This window comes from Trichoplusia ni, chromosome 13, assembly GCF_003590095.1.
Source record: "Trichoplusia ni isolate ovarian cell line Hi5 chromosome 13, tn1, whole genome shotgun sequence".
In the NCBI taxonomy this organism is placed as follows: domain Eukaryota; kingdom Metazoa; phylum Arthropoda; class Insecta; order Lepidoptera; family Noctuidae; genus Trichoplusia; species Trichoplusia ni.
The window spans coordinates 10,391,938-10,412,965 of record NC_039490.1 but is presented as its reverse complement, the minus strand read 5'-3'; the positions used below and the strand labels follow the sequence as shown (position 1 = coordinate 10,412,965).

Genomic DNA, 21,028 nt, shown 5'->3' with positions numbered 1-21,028 from the left:
ACAATTGTGAATGACTACAAAAACTGTGTTTGCTATAATTGGTATTATAGAACCAATTTTCATAATTGATATATGGTTTGATGAATTTATCCTGGCCTAAATTACAGGAATCACAGATCATATTTTATCCAGTAAAAAAATTACGGGTAAAAAAAATTGCGTAGAAAAAGAATTGGGTGGTACTTTGTTAATTATATCTATTTATTTCACGGTTGCCTGGTGTAGACGAACCTGGGTGACTTAACTAGTTGTACAAAAACTACAAATTATACACATTTTATATCCATAGTAGATGAATAGCTATTTCGTCGTCAAACTCAACGCCTCCGTGGCGCAATTGGCTAGCGCGTTCGGCTGTTAACCGAAAGGTTGGTGGTTCGAGCCCACCCGGGGGCGATTTCTTTTTGTGTCTATTCTAATAAAATTTCTAGATGAATAGCGTTTTAAAGTATGTACCGAAATAAAGGGTGGTTTGTATATTAGTAGGCTGTTTAGATACAAAATTTTGCAAACATTTTAATATTTTACTGAAGTATAAATTTTCGTAAGAATATTTTTCTTGCAAAAATAAAAGCATAAGAACTTTTTGATCCACGAATTCTAAGTCCTGAGTCTGGGTGTCTTTGTGCATGTGACTTGTATGTTTGTGAAATCCCCCACGACACAAGAGCCACCTTAAAAAAATAGTATATATAATATTTGACTAGCATGTCGCCACTTTTATTAAATCAATGTTTGTCCCATATACGGAGAATCCCCTCCAATAAAAACACAATAATTATAATCTAAGCTATGTTGTATAATCTTTCAGATTATAATGATATCAGATAATAAACTATCAAATAATGATTATTTATGATACGGCATCAGTCACTTTGATTTACTGGGCTTTAGCATTCGTGTCAAGAGGTGTGTATTATTGTTTTTATTAATAATATCTACTAATTATCCCACTGTTGGGCAAACGACGCTCATATATTTTAATGAAATATCTTTAGGAAGACGTTTACACTGTTAATTAATTTTGTATTGGATGGAATGTCAAAAGGTCTTTGCTTTCCTGTGGGATGCATATAGCTACAAAAAATAATTCTTAGAAATGTCATTTATACTTACATAAACTATATATATTGTGATTTATATGTGAAACCCGAAACAGTTCAACCAGAGTCACAAGATAACTGTGCTTAGTTTGTTTGTGGTTCATTTTTTTATGACATTGTATCTATTTATTTATTTATTCTACAGTATAGATCTGAAAAAATGGTAAGTGCCTAGTCTTTTTAAATAATCTGTTTGTTTATGAGTTATTTTAGATACAATAACAAAATTGTAAGCACATAGTTCTTCTAAAATATAGAACGGTTAAACATTGATCAACACGTTAGCTTGCTGCGGACAATTTCAGAATAGTTTAATGCCTGTATAAATCATTAACTTTTTTTATATAATTTGTAGTCATGACTTACCTAATGTATAATTTTAATATAGGAAATGTCAGTAAAAGTTGCTATTAATAAACGAAATTAGATCTATATCTCATCAAAGATACGATTGTATTTACCTAAGTGAGCAATGAATTATGGATTTGTGAAAATATTTCGTAATGTGCGGTGAATTTTCTGAAAGAATGATTTATTTAATAACTAAGTTACTGCTTTTTCTTATTTTGAATTGTTATGCAATAGTAGTAATGAAATACAATAAAAATAATCAAACGTTTGAAACAATTTTAGAATTTTAGAAACGTTCTAAATAACGAAGTAATTTAAACTGTTTTTTTCCAGACACTGCCGGCAACACGATGCGTTTGATTCCCTGTAAAAAAGACTACGACGAAAATGAAAATCACTCGAAACAGATCGACAGAGAGATCAAACACTGGATTAAAACGTATAATGAAGTAAGTGAATTATAAATTGATTAATATGAATTGATTTTCATCCAAATCAGTCCAGCCGTTTGAGTTTGGAGATGTAACAATCAATCACACAAACAAACACACTCACATATTTTCGAATTCATAAAGTTGGTGCGAAGACGTACGCCTGATGTTTTTCTTTTAGCAAATTTACTTCGAAGTTCATAATTGCTATAACATTTCTTACAGGCAATCAAACTATTACTATTGGGAACGGGAGAGAGTGGAAAAACAACAATAATTAAACAAATGAAAATTCTACACGTACAGGGATTCTCAGCAAGGTAAATTCTGTTACATAATTATGGTTGTCTGATGGATTTGGCTGTAGGTCAAGTAAACATATCCATATAATATAACTAGCCTTTAAAGTATGCCTCCATACATTCAGAGCGATTTATATGATGTATCATCATAATTCAACTAACTTATGTTTCACCGTTTATTCTTCAGTGAGAGAGCAGAAAAAGCGCGTCATATCCGGCACAACATTCATGAATCTATCCATGATATAGTTCAGAGTATGCCCATGCTGAAAATAGAGTTGCACAACCCGAAGAACTGTCGTAGCAGGAATGTTATACTTAGCTACGGACCGGAAGGCCCAACGGAATACACCGAGGTGAGGATATTAAATTATAGTCACAAATTCACAATATATGTAAATAATGTTTGAGATGAGTTGTAAAAGGTGTCCCAGATGTTTGTTGTACAAAAACAAATCAATTATTATTTTTTAAGTAACCAAGGTAATAAGTTGTATATTTAAAAAGTAAAAACATTTTTAAATAACATTATTTTTAGGAATACTTCGACCACGTGAGATCCCTTTGGCGAGACGGTGGTGTCAAAGAATGTTTTAAAAGATCTAACGAATATCAATTGATAGACAGTGCGGAATAGTAAGTAACACAAAAAAATACACCAATTAATTAAATTGTAATTACAACAGAATTTTATAGTAACGCCATCTATTGTCTAGTAGCGACAACACACAGTCATTTTCAATAATGTCGAAATTCAAATTCTTGCGACGACTTAATTTGAAATATTTAAAACAATGACATCTTTTGACGAATAGTTGAACAATTAATTAATTAATTAAAATATTATTAGTTTCGCTAGATGGCGCTGCTTTGATTATTCGTCACTTGTTTATATTTTACTAGCTGTTGCCCGCGACTTCGTCCCCGTGGGTAGAAGATATAAGTTATGATTTATACCCGCCCTGATTTTTTCACATTTTCCATTGTATCTTCGCTCCTATTAGTCGCAGCGTGATGATTTATAGCCTAAAGCCTTCCTCAATGAATGGTTTATTCAACACGAAAAGATTTTTTCAATTTGGACCAGTAGTTCCTGAGATTAGCGCGTTCAAACAAACAAACAAACTCTTCAGCTTTATATATTAGTATAGAGTATAGATAATTCTGTATTTCAGCTTTCTAGATAGATTAGATTTAATAGAAAAAGCAGACTATGTACCATCAGACGCCGATATATTGCGATGTCGACAGAAAACTACGGGTATACAGAAAATTGAATTCAAAGTTAAGGTAAATATCGTTTGATCAATCTATTTATACTTATAAAGTCACGAATTTATTATTTTTATGTTTTCCCTACAAGAAGTCACGAGTTTAAACATAAATTTAAAACTTTATTATCTCGTACCCAGCACCATTTATTAACCTCATTAAAAACAGCTTCATTATGTATAGAACATATCATCCGATACCCTGTTTTCTGACGCAGTCAGGTAAAATATTTTTAAGGAAGTATTTACGTTGCAAAATTATTATGATTAATCATAATTTTCCATATTGTAGGTGCCCAAGTCCATGCAGGGCGGTGTTCAAGACTTTTGGATGTTCGACGTCGGCGGCCAGAGGGGTGAACGGAAGAAATGGATTCAGGTGAATGTTTTGAAAATCGCAGTGATTTGTAGAAAGAAACTCCAGACATCTTAGTCGATTTAGCTAAACAAAAAACCATAATTGTACCGTTTTACGTTTCCGTTTACAGGAGTATTTTTTCTAACACCACAAACACTAACCTTGTTAAAAATTAAGGCTTTATGGGGCCAAATCACGGAAAATGACATCTATTTCACGCGTAAATTTAAAAATGGTCAACAAAATCGGTTCAGTTTTCGAAGATCTGATTAACGAACACAAAAACAAATTTAAGAATTGAGAACCTCCTCATTCTTCAAGTCGGTTGAAAATGAAGTCATAATTTGAGCTCAAAATGGTCTGTTTTAACCGTTAGGCGTTTTCTGATCACTGATCATAGAATTTCCACTTATTTAGACATTAAGTACTTGAAGTATTTGTGTAGTACAAAAGAGTAAACAGCAACTTATCCGTATATTAAAAACGCCTTCACAAAATCAATTGCAATATGTTTCGTCTGTACGTATATTTAATTATTCCCACAGACCTTATATTTTATCCTATCTCCAGGTATTCGAGGGTATTCACGCCATCTGGTTCCTGGTGGCGTGCAGCGACTTCGATCAGACGTTACGGGAGGATGGCTCGCAGAACAGGCTGAAGGAGGCGGTGGACTTGTTTGAAGATGTCTGGCAAAGCAGGTAGTCAAGTCTACCATATGCAATAATGAAATAAAATACTATCCCAGTAGCCCATTCAGAATAATGCCCTATTATTTTTTAAAGGTTCACACAATATAGTTCTCGTATCCATTTTGATCATCTTTGGACGCCATTTTGAAATTTCATATTACTTTACTTTCTCAATACCACCGAAGTAAACGACAGCTCATTTGGCAGAAATCTACCGAGCGAGGCTTTCCCCAAACGTTTTCACTACGCTCTTTCATGAACCACTTGGAATCAGCCCCTAAGTCCCAACTAACAAACGCGCGAGAAACGTTTTCCTTTCTTCTGAGGCAGTCTTCAAGGCATTCTATTACAAAACATGTTCTATCTTCTAGATTCCTGCTTGAAGCCGGTCTCATCCTGTTCCTGAACAAGCAGGACCTGCTCCAGAGCAAGGTCTCGCAGGGTCGCAGCATCGCCCCCTACTTCCCCCAGTACTCGCAGTTCGATGCCGCCGGCGACGAGTACACCAGGACTAAACTATTCATCAAGAGTCTGTTTACGGTAAATATGGTTAATCTTTTTGACCTTTGACGCAAGAAGGGGTGTTTGTTTGACGTGTTGATTGCATGTACATCTATGGCTTCATAGCTCCAGAACGGATGGAGCGATGTTAATTTAGTTTGTTTTTTGTCAAACGTGAATTATTTGTGGGTGTTCTTGTAAAAATCGGTTGAGTCGTTTAAGAGTGTTAGGGTTGACGGTTTTACCGTCGGAGATTTTTTTATCTTATATTAAATTGTCAGTATATGTCTATAAGTTTTATGTTTGATCATAGTAGCACAGTAGATATACAGTAGATATGTAGTAGACAGTAAAGTATTTAAAGATACTTGGCAAGAGACTTTAAAAAAAACATATGATTATACACATATTTTATTTCAAGATCTAATCCTTCAATCCCGATAACTGTTCTACGCGTGAGAAAAACCGTTCCATCATTTCAAATCAATCATGCTCCCGAAATTTACTGTCACTGGTTACTGATGACTGAGATACCTGTTATCTTCTATTCTGTTCTTGTCCCTCCAGAGTATACATACCCCTCTCTATCTACAGGAGGTCATAACCCGCAGACGCACTCGTCGCGTGGAGGCGGCGGCGCCGGCCGAGCGCTTCGTCGTGACCGAGGCGAGGCGCGCGCGCGAGTGCTACTTCCATTTCACGACGGCCACGGACACGGACAACGTCAGAACCGTGTTTAGAGACGTGCATCAGATCATACTCACGCATTTGCTTAATAATATCGGCGTTTATTAAACAACTAGCTGTTGCCCGCGACTTTGTTCACGTGGTTAGAAGATCTTGAAGCCCTCAAAGATGAATAATTTTCCACATTTTCCATTGTATCTTCGCTCCTATTAGTCGCAGCGTGATGGTATATAGCCTAAAACCTTCCTTGATGAAAGGTCTATTCAGGACAAAAATATTTTTTTCATTTTTTACGGCAAAACAGTTTTTTAAAAGGGCAAAACTGCTGAGGATATCGACAATAGAATACTTAGGCCGGTGCTTCTAGGCATATTTATTTCATTACTAGCTGTTACCCGCGGTTACTAATCGAAAATGATCCCACGGAAACATAAAATCGGAATAGAAACTATCCTATGTGTTAATCCTAGTTATAAACTATCTGTGTACCAAGTTTCGTCTAAATCCTTTCAGTGGTTTTTGCGTGAAAGAGGAACAAACATCCATACATACAAACTTTCGCATTTATAATATTAGTAGGATAGTAAGATGAACCATATTTTAATACAAATACGAGTACCAAATAATTAAGAAATATTTAGTGTGACAATATTTTTTTTCGTCTAAATGTCATTTCGGATCATAATAATTATAATTTATCGAGTGTCCTTTCTACGTGTAAAAAGATAAGGTAGATAGGAAAGAAAAAAAAAAACGGTGTGTGAGTCAGTTGTTTTAAATGTGCTAGCATACATATTTATTTATTAATCCATAGAGTAAGATTATCAGCTAGAATAAAATTGGTACAGCTATTTAAACGGGTTTGTCTACCAATAAATTAAATGTAGGTAGATTCAAATTGTTTTCATACCCCGCTTTTTGTAATTTATTTGTAAGCAGAAATAGTATAAGATAGGAAGTATTAAAGAAAATAAATTATGAAACAAGTACTGTTTTTTTTTTGATACCTACCTACCTATTAACCCCTTTTTTTCGGGTGCGTAATTATCAAATCACTCCGCCCGCTTAGGGTTGAGCGGACGGGAGTGTCAGACTTTTACTAAAACCCACCCATGTTCCTTCCTTTGCCCTTCGTGTAGGTACCGGGCCGAGGTAACCCTTTCGGACAATCCTATTGTACTTTTAAAGACCTTCAGTTTGCTAACACGGTGTTTTGTTATTTTGAGTGTGGCAAGACACGGCACGAAGAGGGGAGGCCTAAGCCCAGCAGTGGGTAGACCGGGACTGTGGATGATGATGATATTTTTGTAAATTTCGTTAGGTTGCATTAGAGATATTAGTATAAATTGCAAGTTTAAAAAATAAAACTCTGAAAAGTATTAAATTTAAAAAAAAAATATAACGAACTCGTACTACAGAATATAGAATAGTTATATATCATAACGTTTTCATTGAATAAAAAAAACAATTTGATATGATATAAAACATTTATTTAAATCGGTAGTTAACACTCAAAACAATTCTCGAATTATTTTTTTATTTACCTAGTTAGATACTATTTACATAAATACAATATTTTACAAAATGATTATTTATTAAACATACAATATCATAAAAAATACAACAGAATTAAATTATTAATTACAAATGTCATTTTAATATGTTACATTAAACCTTCTTCAAATTCTAACCTAACTTTTTTCTTTTTTAAATTTTCGTCGCCGCGTCCCGTTCATGACTCTTGTGATACATACTGATTGCTTTCATGGCTTCTATATTGGCGTGTGTTGCTAACTCTCCTGGTATTATAAGTTTGACAGCTGCCTGTATTTCTCTGCTGCTTAATGTGGTTTTTTTGCTATGCGAGACCAATCTTCCGGCTTCTTCGGCGATTTTTTCCAACATGTCGTTGACAAAATTGTTCATAATGAGCATGGATTTTCTTGAAATGCCGAGGTTATCTTTCGCGACGGTTCGAAGTAGCTTGTACAGGTAGATTGAGAAGCTCTGGTAATTCTTTTTCTTACTTTTCTTTGATTTTAACTTTGATATCGGTTTTTCGATTGCTTTTTCCATAGATTTGAGCGGCTTCTTTGGTCCTTTCACGGGCGCCATTTTGTACTTGATTTTTTTTCTGTTATGCAAAAAGTTATGTAATTCGTTTTGTATTATTAGGCAAAATTTCGTCACACTATTTCTTGATTATTTCTTTCTGTACGGCTTATATAGACGTTCATGGCTGGTAAGTTGTGGATAGGGTACCTCGCTAAAAACACGAATCGACCAATCAGTGACGTTTAAATTCTAGAATGTTGACGCTTTTCGAATGTTGATTTGATCATATTTTACGACCTACCAATGCGCTTTTCAGCTACCTTTATAAAGGTAAAGGAATACTTAACTTTATTAACTTACTACTAAATTTTTAACACGATTTTTAAACCCATTTAAATTTATAAACTGTTTTTAGGAATAATTTTTATTCAGTAAGCCTGAAATATCAATTGTAGTGTTTCTTTAACACCTTGTTTTACCTCCATTACTATCCTTGCTCTTAATTAGTCTTAGTAAAAAAAAATGCACAGGAATATACCGAGATACGTTTGCCATCATTTAAAAAGTTGCTTAGCTGATTTACCCACGTCAATATACATTTTAAGGCGTTCATCTGAACTAAGCTTAAAATATTAACCTTATTTAAAAAAATACTCAATCTAAGTATATACCTTATAAACCGTTTCCTTGGTTTAACAGCAGCTCTAGACCGCAATAAGAAAATGTCAAATTAAATAATGAAGTTTTTCGATAATTCACACTGATATCTACGTTATAATCTTTAACATATCAAATAAATTGAATAAAATAACCTAAAAAAGTCCCTACGGGATAGATTTAAATTATGACAAACACGTAATTAGTTTAGTCATTCTCAATTATTCATCATCTTACGTGGGTGTTACAAAAAATATAACTCATTAATAGTTTTATAATCTACCTACAAATTCCAAAACAATTCGACTGGAACCTATAAAAGACCGCGCATTCAAGACCAACCTCATTTCGTATCGAACCTTGCCCGTGTGTGTAAAAAAAAAACAAACGTCAAAATGACAGGTCGCGGAAAAGGCGGGAAGGGCTTAGGAAAAGGAGGCGCGAAACGTCACCGAAAAGTCCTTCGAGATAATATTCAAGGAATAACGAAACCAGCTATCAGAAGGTTAGCAAGACGTGGCGGTGTAAAGCGTATCTCCGGATTAATTTACGAAGAAACTCGCGGCGTCTTAAAAGTGTTCCTTGAAAATGTCATCCGCGATGCTGTGACCTACACTGAACATGCGAAAAGAAAAACGGTGACAGCGATGGACGTTGTCTATGCTCTGAAGAGGCAAGGAAGAACGCTGTACGGTTTTGGCGGTTAATTTTTAGGTTATGAAATTTGAGGTTAGTTAGTTATATCAAAATAAATTATACTTTGTCGTTAATTGTTACATTTGGAAATGAAATAAGGTTAGGTTTTTTGACAAGGCCCTTTTCAGGGCCGCATGTGTTCTGTTTCTTGGAGACGTCAACCAAACTTAAATTAATCAAAATATTAAGGTGTTGTGTACAATATTCATAGTACATACATCCGTGATACAATACGACGCGGACAGCTTGAGATGACCCGACTTCAATCCCCAGGATTAGAAAACCTTTTTTGTATATTTGATTGCACGGATAGCAGAGTGGTTTACGACACCATGGCTGACCCACTATGCGTGACGTGTCGAGCGTTCGATGCCCGCGTAGAACAAGCATTTATGCATGTCACAAATGAGGGTTATGTCAGCCCTGAACACTAGATAATAACGACGTTTGAAACGTCATTTGAGTAAAGCCCATTAGTTTTTTCAATTCTTTGCCTTTTATTCAAAACAATACTGTCTATTTCAAATAAAACACTTACTTACTGTAATTGCTTACAGTGAAATGCAAAGTGAAAAATAAGCGGTTCTAAATTGACACTGTTTTGTTTAGAAGTAGAAGACGCCGAGGAGTATAATATTAATATGTTAAGGCAACGTAATGGAAAATTCCACTGCCAAAAAAATAAATTATCTATACGGTGATCTTAAAAGAAACAACTAACAACTACCCACAAATTAACATTTCTATAGCAGTGGGGATACGTGCTCTACTATATAAGCTGCAAAATAATCTCGCCTCTTATAGTGACGAAAGAAATGGCGCGAACGAAGCAAACAGCACGCAAGTCGACGGGAGGCAAGGCGCCGCGCAAGCAGCTGGCGACGAAGGCGGCCCGGAAGAGCGCCCCGGCCACCGGCGGCGTGAAGAAGCCGCACCGGTACCGGCCGGGGACGGTCGCGCTGCGCGAGATCCGCCGCTACCAGAAGAGCACGGAGCTGCTCATCAGGAAGCTGCCCTTCCAGCGCCTGGTGCGAGAGATCGCGCAGGACTTCAAGACGGACCTGCGCTTCCAGAGCTCGGCGGTCATGGCGCTGCAGGAGGCCAGCGAGGCCTACCTTGTGGGCCTGTTCGAGGACACCAACCTGTGCGCCATCCACGCCAAGCGGGTCACCATCATGCCCAAGGACATCCAGCTGGCCAGGCGGATCCGTGGGGAGAGGGCCTAGTCTACGATTACACAATGTTTAACTATTTATTTACTCGAGTTTATTATACAGATATTCTATTTATTTGAAGTGTTGTCACTGATGACAAAGTCCTTTTCAGGGCTGCATGACGTATTGTTTCTTGGTTGGAGGTGAAAATATTTGAAGTTACCAATAACACCGTGTACTCATAAGAATAGAAAACTAGGAAATTTCGTTTTTCTTCACATGAAATCATTATCTGATCATAGCGACATCAACTTGTGGAGTGCTTATTTTTAAGCATTGTTATTTATTTATTATTTGTTTGGAAATAAACTAAATGCAAACTTACTTTATCGTTTGTTAGCATGAACTGTAGCTAACGTGGTTTGGCGGTTATTAACATAAATTTGGACGACCTGTAAAGAGAAACAAATTGATATGCAGCCCTGAAAAGGGCTTTGTCAATTTAAATACTAAAACTAATCTTCAAGAAACGAGGCGAGACTAGGCCCTCTCCCCGCGGATCCGCCTGGCCAGCTGGATGTCCTTGGGCATGATGGTGACCCGCTTGGCGTGGATGGCGCACAGGTTGGTGTCCTCGAACAGGCCCACAAGGTAGGCCTCGCTGGCCTCCTGCAGCGCCATGACCGCCGAGCTCTGGAAGCGCAGGTCCGTCTTGAAGTCCTGCGCGATCTCTCGCACCAGGCGCTGGAAGGGCAGCTTCCTGATGAGCAGCTCCGTGCTCTTCTGGTAGCGGCGGATCTCGCGCAGCGCGACCGTCCCCGGCCGGTACCGGTGCGGCTTCTTCACGCCGCCGGTGGCCGGGGCGCTCTTCCGGGCCGCCTTCGTCGCCAGCTGCTTGCGCGGCGCCTTGCCTCCCGTCGACTTGCGTGCTGTTTGCTTCGTTCGCGCCATTTCTATCGTCACTAGAAGAGGCGAGATTATTTCGCAGCTTATATAGTAAAGCACGTATCCCCACTGCTCTTTGCTTAGTATTTGCGGGTAATTTTAGATGTTTTTAGTTAAGTACCTTCTTAATAATTGATTCAATGGATTGACATTTTAACTAAATTACTCTATATTAAATGCTTTTTCGATCACAACATTGAATTAAATCACATAAGTATATTGATACTCATCTATTCTATTCATCTATTAAACTTTGAATTTCTTTAGAGAGTATTTGTTTACAATCATCAAATCACGGTGGTGGTGAATTCAATCTAAAGCAAAGTTTTCATTTTGCCATTTGTTTTGTGTAGGTATCTAGGAGCCAAAGTATCTAAAAACAATGAATTCGTATTTTATGTTAATTTTCTATGAACTGTGTTTCCGAAAGTTGGAAAGTACATTTATTTTGAGTACAGTGCATAGAAAGACATTGATTAAATTAATGTACGAACATCGTTCTGCAAATTACGAAGTATAAAATCGTTAATTAGGTATAAATTACCTAATGATATCCTGCACAATCTGACTGGCGACACATAAATTTTAATATAGTCGTCACAAACATCGCAGAAATATTCAAAATAATACAAACACGTTATTGGTCCACCAGAAATACCAGCAAGGTACCCCACTCACAACTAAAACCAACAAAAAATCTACATAACAAGCTAGCACAAAACTTTCCTATGTTTTAGAAAGAAAAGAAAAAAAAAACTTAAAATGTCTACTAAAATCTCAAAGAAGAACAAATCGAGATCTTCGCGGGCTGGTCTCCAGTTCCCAGTGGGAAGGATCCACAAGATTCTACGCAAAGGGAACTACGCACCAAGGATAGGCAGTGGGGCACCGATCTACCTGGCGGCAGCCTTGGAGTACCTGTCAGCAGAAATCTTGGAATTAGCTGCCGAAGCCGCTTCAGACAACAAGAAGAGCAGAGTGATCCCTCGACACATTCTCTTCGCGATCAGGAATGATGAGGAACTCAACAAAATGCTGTCTGGAGTCACGATTTCTCAGGGAGGAGTGTTGCCAGCTATCAACCCAATATTACTGCCCAAGAAGACTATGAAAAGTTCTGACTCGTAGAATTATTTTTTAGGTTATATTATTGCCAAAAGGCAATAGGCATGTGAGTGATGAAGTTTTCAACTTTAAGCTTAGGTTAGGTGATGAAGGCCGAGAAATGGCCTGATTTTGACAAAGTCCTTTTCAGGACTGCATTTTGTTTTCATGTTTCTTTGGTGGGAGTTTCTAATGGAACTTTTTAATTAATAATAGTGACTTATAAATGTGTAATTGAGTGATTGAGTTGTCAATATGTGCAGTGTCGCGTTAAGTCGGCTAACCCTTGCTTACGTAGTAAATATTTAGTAATCTGTGCCCTAGCGTCATGCTCGTGAACAGGGGCTGCTTGTGGTCACTGGACCTTTTCCTATAACCGACTTAACTTAAACTCATAGTCATTGCATCCTCCATAACCTAATTAAATTAAATTTATTGCCCTATGTAGCCAGTCATCAGCACAACAGTTAATTAATACTAGTCTCTTCTACTCTTCTCCTGCTTCAGAACTAGGTGTATATTAACGCCTTCGAAAAGGCATAAAATCTGAAATTACACCGCGATAAATTCCGTAAAAGTAGTTTCGTTTCAATAAAAAGTTTAATTAAATGATTGTTGATTCGACTCCCGATGAAACATTTTAAGTTTTTTAACGCAAGTAAACTCTACAAATTAAGTATTATGGAGATTAAGCCCTGAGTCGTCGAACTAAACCGGCGCCTGCGCAGGTGTGTCGTCGTACTCACTGAACAGTAACATAATAAGAAAGGACATCTGTCTCATAAAGACGAGTACATTAAAGTTCATTGTATTGCAAAAGTAGCTTGTTTTGTAAGGTAAGTAGAATTTTTTTGGGGTACAATTTCATCAGAAGCCCTCAAGAACAAACAAACAAACTCTTCAGCTTTATATATTAGTATATATAAATATAGATATAGATTAATTATATACTCGATCCCGTTTGAGTGATCTTGTGACTTTAATGTTTGTGAAAGCCTCCGCAATACAAGGATTAAACTAAAAAAAGTCAATTCGTGCACTTAAGTAGGCAATACGGATACATATTTTTGTAGTAAGTAGGTAGGTGTGATTTAGAAAATTATTAAAACACCCGCTTAAATAGTTATAACAAATGAGACTGTGAAGTATTGTAATTCTTAAAGAACTTTGCAAAAAAACCCTGCCGTACAGAGGCACAACTCAAATAAAAATTTTAGAAGTCGGTTAAAAAAGGTACCATAGTTTGTATCGAGTAATAAAAAGCTAAGATTTTTGTACAAGTTTTCAACTTAAAAACCCTGACTTTTGGTTCTCTGCACGTAGGTATATTCGACTCCAACATTCTATAAGTCGACTCCAGCGTTCTCAAAAAAATAAGAAGACATGTAAAAGTGATGATATATCCTACTTACAGAATAAATGATTTCATTTCATTTCATATCAGGCCACGAACAAAATTTTACCACTTTTTTGTCCTATAAATTCAACATGGCTGCCATAATCAAATGCTATAGAGTTACAATAAACCTCCATGAATGAAAACAGCTGATACTAGCATAATATTACTTCGTATTATTATATTCCTGCTTATATTCTTGCGCTTGAAGGTCGGTCATATCGATTTTTGCTCGGATCTCAAAATGTCAATACGGTGCGGGTCGGGTAGCGACAGGGGCTGTCAACATTTTGTTAAAGTTTTTATGTAAAATTGGATGTGTTTTTTGCTGCTATAAATCGATGTTATTTATGAATTTAAGATTAATATAATTAATGGTATATTGTTGAGCACAGTTTTTATTGAAAAATAAGTGTCTTTAATAACGAATATCCTCTTTGTTTAAGTTCTGAAAAAAAAAGTGAACAATCTTGGTGTATATTTTTCTATAAACACAATTTTAATAATTTAGTCGCTAATATTTTCAAACTGAGTTATTATACAAAGAGGCCAACATTGTTTACATAATTTCAAATGCTTAAACAATTGTATTAACGTCAGATCAGTTAGCGAAGTTCTTTGCACATTATCATAATACAGATTTTGATATTTTAGTCTGTAGAAGCTTGCCAAAGGAGGTTAAAAGGAGCTTTTAAAGTTTTAAGACATTTATCAATATACCAATTGATGGTAACTGAACTGAAATCTATAATTTTTTCTTGCATAAAATCTCTTTATTGCATATCCAAAATAACAATACGCCTTGATGTACGGCGTAACTACACCCAAAGGTTGCGCGCCCCATGCTGCAGCTGGCCGTGGCGACAGCTGCCGGCGACCGTTACGGCACGTGCTACCCTATTATATTAGTGCTTAGAGAAAGTGGGGTAAGCAGGGATGAGTGCTGTTATGTAGGAGAGAGAAAATAAATCATATAGTTTTGTGATAGAGAAGAAAATTAATTGATTTGTTTTGTTTTAAATTTGATGTAGGGTTAGAGTGTTTTGTTTTCAATACTAGGTTCAACTACTCAGAGCAATACCTCAAATGTTAAAGTTAATGAGAGTTTCTTGTAAAAAGTAATTCGAAAAAGCACTGTACTAGCGTTTTAAAATCGTAATTAAGTAGTATGGTAAAAATCTATTTAAAGACTAGCTGTTGCCCGCGACTTCGTCCCCGTGGGTAGAAGATATAAGTTATGGTTTATACCTGCCCTATTTTTTCACATTTTCCTTTGTATCTTCGCTCCTATTAGTCGCAGCGTGATGGTTTATATCCTAAAGCCTTCCTTGATGAATGGTCTATTCAACACAAAAAGAATTTTTCAATTAGGACCAGTAGTTCCTGAGATTAGCGCGTTCAAACAAACAAACAAACTCTTCAGCTTTATATATTAGTATAGAAGTATAGATGTAATAATTTAAGTAATTTTAACTTCTAAATACCGTTTTTTTAACGCAGATAATATTAAAACGATCTATTTAATCTCATAGAGAGGAACTGGCAAGCTAAGCTTTGGGTGACATTTTCAGAAACTCAAAAACTTATTTCCAAAGTAACAAACCATTTTTTTTAAATATCTAAATCGACACACATATATAAATGATATGCTTAAGCTACCGATTACTTCTTTCACATACTTAGCCCATAAATTATTATTATCTGTCTACACCATAACTGTATAAAACAGGGTCCAAGTCCAGGACCCTAACTAACGACCCTCTGCAGACCTTTATCGAAAGCTCATTCTATAATTGCACAAGGTACAAATACCAGTTTCCACTCTAAAACTATCAAAACAAACAATAATACACTTTAAAGGTATGAGAATAGAACTTATAATGCAATAGACGGATACTTTATTATGTTAAAATGAATGACAAATGTTTACCAAAGGATTTTATACTGTAAAGTTGTAGGTGTACGCTAGAATATCGCTTGTCAATTTTGTGTTGAATTTGTAATTTAAACAGCGCGTGCCCATTTGCAGGGGTGCGCAAGCGCCGTTTCCGACCCCGGTGTTTTTGAAAATGGAATCCCTCGGCAGTTGACGGTTATTCGTTGAGGAATACAGACGTGTGTATCATAATAATAATAATTTATATTAATTTTAGTGAGTATCTATAGTGTGAAGTTCTAGTGATATAAAGTAACGGATAAATTAAATGTATAGTTCAAAAATATAACTAAAAGTTTCAAACCTCTAAGTTAAACATTAAAAACACAACCCTCTTATCGGTAGTCGGTTAAAACGAACAAAGTCGGTTTAGAAAAGGGTACTTAACTTAAAAAAATACCTAAGTGAATATAATTCTAAAGAATACTTAGTTTAAAGAAACCAGGAGACCAAAACGGTTCCGCCTATAAGCACCCTTGTACAGGAATCATGCACTAACGACTCTGGGGAAGAAATACGCTTAAAACAAAATGGATTCACCAAAAATCGTGTACAAATACTATTCAAACCCAGCTTTTTGCTCCCAAAGCGAAGTTATATTCGCTCAAAAGGGATGCATGACGAAAATCATCTCACCGGACAGAAGAATGCCGCCGTTAGGTGCAATATCGCCGAGGAAAGTCGAGATCAGCAACAGGATCATGAGAACTGACATTTCTGACAACCCTCTCCGTATGTCACCAGCTGGTGCCCCAAGATTCAGAGAAGAACCACCAGAGTTACCGCCAAAACCACCCAAATTCCAAAACAGGTCTTTTCAGAGACAATCCTCCTTAGTCTATAAGCCCACGAGGTCTGTTCGATGCAGAACCAGGAGCGAGGATCTGGAAATGGCTCAGTTTAGACAACAGAAGCAGTCGAGGTATGATAGACAGGCTGAAAGTGACGATGGACTAGAAGACAGTAGACTGAAACATAGATATGAGGTCATACAAGATTTTGATGACATCGTGGACTACTCTCCAACAAAAAAGAGGATAGTCCAAGCGAAAGAGGAAGAAATAGAAGAATATAATGTTGACGGTCCTGATGAGCATGAATTGAAGGAGATTCCGACGGAAATTGTGAAAACTGTTAATGGGAAAACTCATAGATATGCCATAGTACCGTCTGAAGACGAGGAACCAAGAAAATGTAACGTAACCTTCACTTCCCCAATGATGTCGAAGAAACACTTGATTGCCACACAAAAGCTGCACGAATTACTATCAGCTCCGAGAAAATTGAAGAGCTACGCCAGTCAGCCTTCAGTCAGAATGACGCCGAACAAGTCTATTGAAAACAAATACTCTGAGACCCCAAGGAAATTCGTATCCAGTACTCCAACTCAAGGAGTGACTCCTTCTAAGTCCTGCGCTAATTTAACTTCTAGAACGAGTGCACATACTTCTCCTATTTCTCCAAAAGCTCAGCAGAAACTGAACTATGGAGTCCCAGAGATGGATATACCAGGATTCGAAAGGCACGATGTGTTTGTGACCAGTTTTAGAGATAAAGGAAGAGAAAGGAGTTTTGAATTGGAAAGAGAAATGAGCAGAGAGAGAAGAGATTATGATAGGAGGAGAGAGAGTCAGAGGAAGGATAAGAATACTGCTGTTATTATACCGAGGTTTGTGTTTTTTTTTTACTTTCATTTAGACATTAAGGGCCTATTACAATCGTGTAAAATTTATTTTAGAATATCATTTTTTGGGATCTAAATAATATTGTATTCAGCCAATATTCTTTGTGTATGTCAACTTATTTATTTTGCATTAAGTAAAAATTCTTAACGTAATAATAGACTAATAAATATTTTGAAACAACATCCAAATTATCACTTATTTGGATTGAAACTACAGTGTTAAATATTTACAGTTCAATCATTTGCTATATATCTACTAAAAAACATGAACGATGAGTTTTTGATAAACTTTGTTATATAACGATGAGTTTTTGTTATATTATTGTGTTTGGATTGATTGTATGGGATTGTATGGACTAAACATATTTCACAAATAACTGCTTTATTTGTGAAGACGAATGTTTGAATTTTAATGGTTACCTACTTAGCAGATTCTACATAACATTACAAAGTAAATACAGTTAAAAACATTAAAAGACTTAAGTAGTCGATCGACTATTAAAATTGGCGGCAAATCTTATCAGTCGATAAAAAAGCTGTTTTTATGGCATTTGGATAAGCTTCAGGTATTTGAACTTCGAACAGCTGCCTCGCACGTGGCATACGGGTTTTTGTAACCGTTGGGCTAACTTTATAATTCGCAGTTTTGTATTGCGGTTGTTATAAAAGGGTCCTATTATGGTACAACTTCCCCTATTTGTCATTGGTTATAGGTATAATTGCTATAAAAAATATAAATATGTTTAGACCGTAAGTTATATTTTTTTAAATTTACAATACTAAGTGACAAAGATTTATAAACTGCTTTCAACATCTACGAGAAATTTCCTTGTGACGAAACACCACAGCCGGCACGCTGTCACATATATATTAAAAAAATTATAATATATCAATAAAATTAGTAGCACATGCGGACGTATAGTAATTTAATCAATTTAGATTACTCAAGGACGCTGCAAAATAAATTAAAAATCTTTCGGCACCACTCGACTGATTTTCATCAAACATGTCTAAAAGAACACTCGCCCATAATTCACCTTCAATACAAAAGAAAATAAATTCAAATCGGTCAATCCGTTCGGAAGCTATGATGCCAAAGACAGACAGACAGACACGTCAAGCTTATAACACCCTTGTTTATGCGTTCAGGTTTAAATAAAACGGTGTTTAATTATGGTGGTTAGTTATAACTGGTATGACTCATATCTATGTTTATCTTTTAACTATTCTTGGACTGGACTTTTGGTCTAGTGGTTAGCGGCTCTACCAACTTGCGATAACGATGACGCTTGACCACGTGACTTGACGCGGCTTATGTCTTATCGAACTTCGTTATCGTTTTTAAATTGTTACTTTGTCTAAGCCCCCTGAATTCTATACCGGAGGTCTTCGGTTCGATTCCCACCCAGGACAAAAGTTTCTATGAAGAGCACGATCATTTGTAAGGAACAAACTTTGTGTCTGGGTGTTATTTATATACAATTAGTGTGTATTTAGAAATATATAAGTATCAATATCAGTTGGCTATTACTCATAATACAAGCTTCGCTTAGTTTTAGACTAGATGGCGTAGTTTGAAGGTTGTGGAATGTGATATTACAATATTCTATCCGTATATCCAGAGTGGCAGCACCACCATCAGTCTACTCCGAAGACACATACAAATCCTTCTCCAGCGTGAAGACCATGTCAGGAGCGGCCGCCTCCCTCACCATAGCTGCCGTGATGCTCACCATGTGCGGCGGCCTAACTGCTGGCCTCAGCTTCTATATGATGTATGCTGTAAGTATTTTACCCATGTGTTTACACTCACTTTTCCTGTTTGTTTCTTGTCGTTCCGGTTAGATTTTTGTTTTTCAATTTTGAGGCACTTCCCGATAAGCTAGCATGGTGATTTTCAGGGTAATTCAAACCCGATGACAATGCAATATACAATAATAAATCGGCTAGACCGATTTTGATAAAATTTGAATTTACATTTAAAACGTAACATAACGGAACATAATCAGATGAAAAAAGAAACAGAAAGTTGGACCAATCTACACATTATTAATGATCTAAATTGTTTAAAATTCTCCTATCTTTGAACTCCTCTGAAACGGCATAACCGATTCTCATAAAATTTTATGTGCATTGGTAATCGGATCTGAGAATCAGACGTTCTTTTTCATACCCTTTTTGAAAAAGGCATTTACTTTGTCAGCTAGTTAAATAAATAAAAAATTACATACTAAAATGTTGACAATATTTTTTCATACTTCTGTTTTTTTCACACACCTTCTGTTTATCTTCTTCCAGGTCGGCAGACGGTATTACTTGGACTTCGGAGTGCTGTCAGGGTTCACCTGCTTCCTACTCGGGCTGCTGGGATTCAGGGTCAGGCGACAGCATCTACTGCCCAACAGGAACTATATCTCAGGTTGGTTCAAATTGCTTACTGCGGGAGTCGTTCCTATCTATCTGACTACCCTGAGAAGGAATGTAGTCTCTTTCAAAGTCTGAACAATTATTCAAATACTGAATTGCGTGCATATACTACATTAGAATCTTGTTTGAATATGCTCGTTGTTTTTCAGAACGTATTTATTTCGACTCTTATATAACAAAAAATCTTCTTTTCCAGGCTACATAGTCCTCTCATCATTCTCCCTGCTCAGCGCCTTCGGTCTCCTCATCTTGCTGTCAGTGGAGCCTCTTCCAGGGACCCCTCTTAATGACATCACCTCCGGCGCCATCTGTGGTGTCAGCATCCTGTCTCTGTTCCTCGCATCCATCGGAGTACTGGCTTCCTACTGCTGTGTAAAAGATCCACCGGATAATAGGGTAGGGACCACGAGGTGGTATTGATGTGCTACCTCTATTTAGGTTATAACCTTTATGGTTGGTAGAAAAAGTTACGATTGAAGCAGGACATAGTGTTAACTGTTTTACTTGCTAGCTTAACATGGTTGCCGTTCAAGTGGCCAGAGTTTGGACCAAAAATTAATCAAAATAAAATTGTGAAAGATTTGGGTAAATCTCATAAACTAATGAAACGCTTTTTGATAAAACTACGTCTAACGGTCGTTACGACCTACCATTGTCATAATCAATGTCTCTGCATTTATGAATTCTAATCTAAAGACTTTTATCCGGCAATTCTTTTTGTATTTATGTGTAATTTCTGCTTATTAAATAGATATTAATTTATACTTATTTAAGAACCGATTGAACTAAAAGACAATAATTATTATTTTTACGCTATGTTATAATGAAGTTTTGAAATACCAAAGCAGGTTTAAATTTTTAATTGATTGTATTTTATTACAAGAATGTTGTAAGATTATAATAAAATGTAATTAATATTTAAATTGTTGTTTTTTTACCTAACTCCCTAAGATTTTATTTAAACCTATGGAACATCGCATGTCTCCTGCCAGTCCTGCATGAAATGCGAAATTTGCACAATGTGCTTCTGCAGCCAAATCCAATAAAGAATAAGAACACAATTTATTATAAGGGAGTAAACTAGTTAGTTTATTAAACAGAACTGATTTCAAATAACTTAATTTATTATTAAATACAAAAATTTGTATTTCAAATGTTATTGTCCTACAAAATAAAGAGAAAAATAAGTATTTGTCTTGTCTTCACTATACCTAATACAAAAGTTGCCCATTCAGCACTCTCAGAATCTGAGATTAATGCAGTGTGCGTCTGGTTACA

General features: G+C 36.2%; 7 protein-coding genes and 1 non-coding gene across 8 annotated transcripts; 6 read left to right on the top strand and 2 right to left on the bottom strand.

The window, feature by feature from the left end:
* The first annotated feature begins 322 nt into the window (after nucleotides 1-322).
* Trnan-guu lies at nucleotides 323-396 on the top strand. Its single transcript has one exon. It is a non-coding gene; the product is annotated as a tRNA-Asn (tRNA).
* A 434-nt stretch (nucleotides 397-830) lies between these two features.
* On the top strand, nucleotides 831-5,874 carry LOC113500120 (guanine nucleotide-binding protein G(f) subunit alpha-like). The gene is made up of 10 exons (XM_026880795.1): nucleotides 831-909; nucleotides 1,788-1,903; nucleotides 2,111-2,205; nucleotides 2,375-2,543; nucleotides 2,726-2,823; nucleotides 3,363-3,477; nucleotides 3,751-3,837; nucleotides 4,387-4,517; nucleotides 4,880-5,048; nucleotides 5,604-5,874. Exons 1-10 carry the CDS (start codon nucleotides 846-848, stop codon nucleotides 5,802-5,804), a joined length of 1,245 nt encoding a protein of 414 aa, XP_026736596.1. The 5' UTR covers nucleotides 831-845; the 3' UTR covers nucleotides 5,805-5,874.
* A 1,397-nt stretch (nucleotides 5,875-7,271) lies between these two features.
* LOC113500104 (late histone H2B.L4-like) lies at nucleotides 7,272-7,914 on the bottom strand. The gene has a single exon (XM_026880777.1). It carries the CDS (start codon nucleotides 7,809-7,811, stop codon nucleotides 7,404-7,406), a length of 408 nt encoding a protein of 135 aa, XP_026736578.1. The 5' UTR covers nucleotides 7,812-7,914; the 3' UTR covers nucleotides 7,272-7,403.
* Nucleotides 7,915-8,742: 828 nt separating this feature from the next.
* On the top strand, nucleotides 8,743-9,240 carry LOC113500078 (histone H4). Its single transcript, XM_026880747.1, has one exon. The coding sequence runs from the start codon at nucleotides 8,804-8,806 to the stop codon at nucleotides 9,113-9,115; it is 312 nt and encodes a 103-aa protein (XP_026736548.1). The 5' UTR covers nucleotides 8,743-8,803; the 3' UTR covers nucleotides 9,116-9,240.
* A 654-nt stretch (nucleotides 9,241-9,894) lies between these two features.
* LOC113500075 (histone H3) lies at nucleotides 9,895-10,399 on the top strand. Its single transcript, XM_026880745.1, has one exon. The coding sequence runs from the start codon at nucleotides 9,920-9,922 to the stop codon at nucleotides 10,328-10,330; it is 411 nt and encodes a 136-aa protein (XP_026736546.1). The 5' UTR covers nucleotides 9,895-9,919; the 3' UTR covers nucleotides 10,331-10,399.
* Nucleotides 10,400-10,734: 335 nt separating this feature from the next.
* Nucleotides 10,735-11,242, bottom strand: LOC113500074 (histone H3). Its single transcript, XM_026880744.1, has one exon. The coding sequence runs from the start codon at nucleotides 11,207-11,209 to the stop codon at nucleotides 10,799-10,801; it is 411 nt and encodes a 136-aa protein (XP_026736545.1). The 5' UTR covers nucleotides 11,210-11,242; the 3' UTR covers nucleotides 10,735-10,798.
* A 682-nt stretch (nucleotides 11,243-11,924) lies between these two features.
* On the top strand, nucleotides 11,925-12,465 carry LOC113500076 (histone H2A, sperm-like). The gene has a single exon (XM_026880746.1). It carries the CDS (start codon nucleotides 11,966-11,968, stop codon nucleotides 12,329-12,331), a length of 366 nt encoding a protein of 121 aa, XP_026736547.1. The 5' UTR covers nucleotides 11,925-11,965; the 3' UTR covers nucleotides 12,332-12,465.
* A 3,338-nt stretch (nucleotides 12,466-15,803) lies between these two features.
* LOC113500314 lies at nucleotides 15,804-20,673 on the top strand. The gene is made up of 4 exons (XM_026881060.1): nucleotides 15,804-17,308; nucleotides 18,946-19,105; nucleotides 19,622-19,742; nucleotides 19,947-20,673. The coding sequence occupies exons 1-4, from the start codon at nucleotides 16,170-16,172 to the stop codon at nucleotides 20,168-20,170; spliced, it is 1,644 nt and encodes a 547-aa protein (XP_026736861.1). The 5' UTR covers nucleotides 15,804-16,169; the 3' UTR covers nucleotides 20,171-20,673.
* The last annotated feature ends 355 nt before the right edge of the window (nucleotides 20,674-21,028 follow it).

What these genes read in the sequence shown, in the direction of transcription:
- LOC113500104 (XM_026880777.1), bottom strand. Translation starts at nt 7,811, where the DNA reads ATGGCGCCCGTGAAAGGACCAAAGAAGCCGCTCAAATCTATGGAAAAA.
- LOC113500075 (XM_026880745.1), top strand. Translation starts at nt 9,920, where the DNA reads ATGGCGCGAACGAAGCAAACAGCACGCAAGTCGACGGGAGGCAAGGCG.
- LOC113500078 (XM_026880747.1), top strand. Translation starts at nt 8,804, where the DNA reads ATGACAGGTCGCGGAAAAGGCGGGAAGGGCTTAGGAAAAGGAGGCGCG.
- LOC113500120 (XM_026880795.1), top strand. Translation starts at nt 846, where the DNA reads ATGATTATTTATGATACGGCATCAGTCACTTTGATTTACTGGGCTTTA. An exon ending in GTACAGGGATTCTCAGCAAG is followed by an intron (nt 2,206 to 2,374) that starts GTAAATTCTGTT and finishes TTTATTCTTCAG; the next exon opens with TGAGAGAGCAGAAAAAGCGC. An exon ending in AAATTGAATTCAAAGTTAAG is followed by an intron (nt 3,478 to 3,750) that starts GTAAATATCGTT and finishes TCCATATTGTAG; the next exon opens with GTGCCCAAGTCCATGCAGGG.
- LOC113500076 (XM_026880746.1), top strand. Translation starts at nt 11,966, where the DNA reads ATGTCTACTAAAATCTCAAAGAAGAACAAATCGAGATCTTCGCGGGCT.
- LOC113500074 (XM_026880744.1), bottom strand. Translation starts at nt 11,209, where the DNA reads ATGGCGCGAACGAAGCAAACAGCACGCAAGTCGACGGGAGGCAAGGCG.
- LOC113500314 (XM_026881060.1), top strand. Translation starts at nt 16,170, where the DNA reads ATGGATTCACCAAAAATCGTGTACAAATACTATTCAAACCCAGCTTTT. An exon ending in ACTGCTGTTATTATACCGAG is followed by an intron (nt 17,309 to 18,945) that starts GTTTGTGTTTTT and finishes CCGTATATCCAG; the next exon opens with AGTGGCAGCACCACCATCAG. An exon ending in CAACAGGAACTATATCTCAG is followed by an intron (nt 19,743 to 19,946) that starts GTTGGTTCAAAT and finishes CTTCTTTTCCAG; the next exon opens with GCTACATAGTCCTCTCATCA.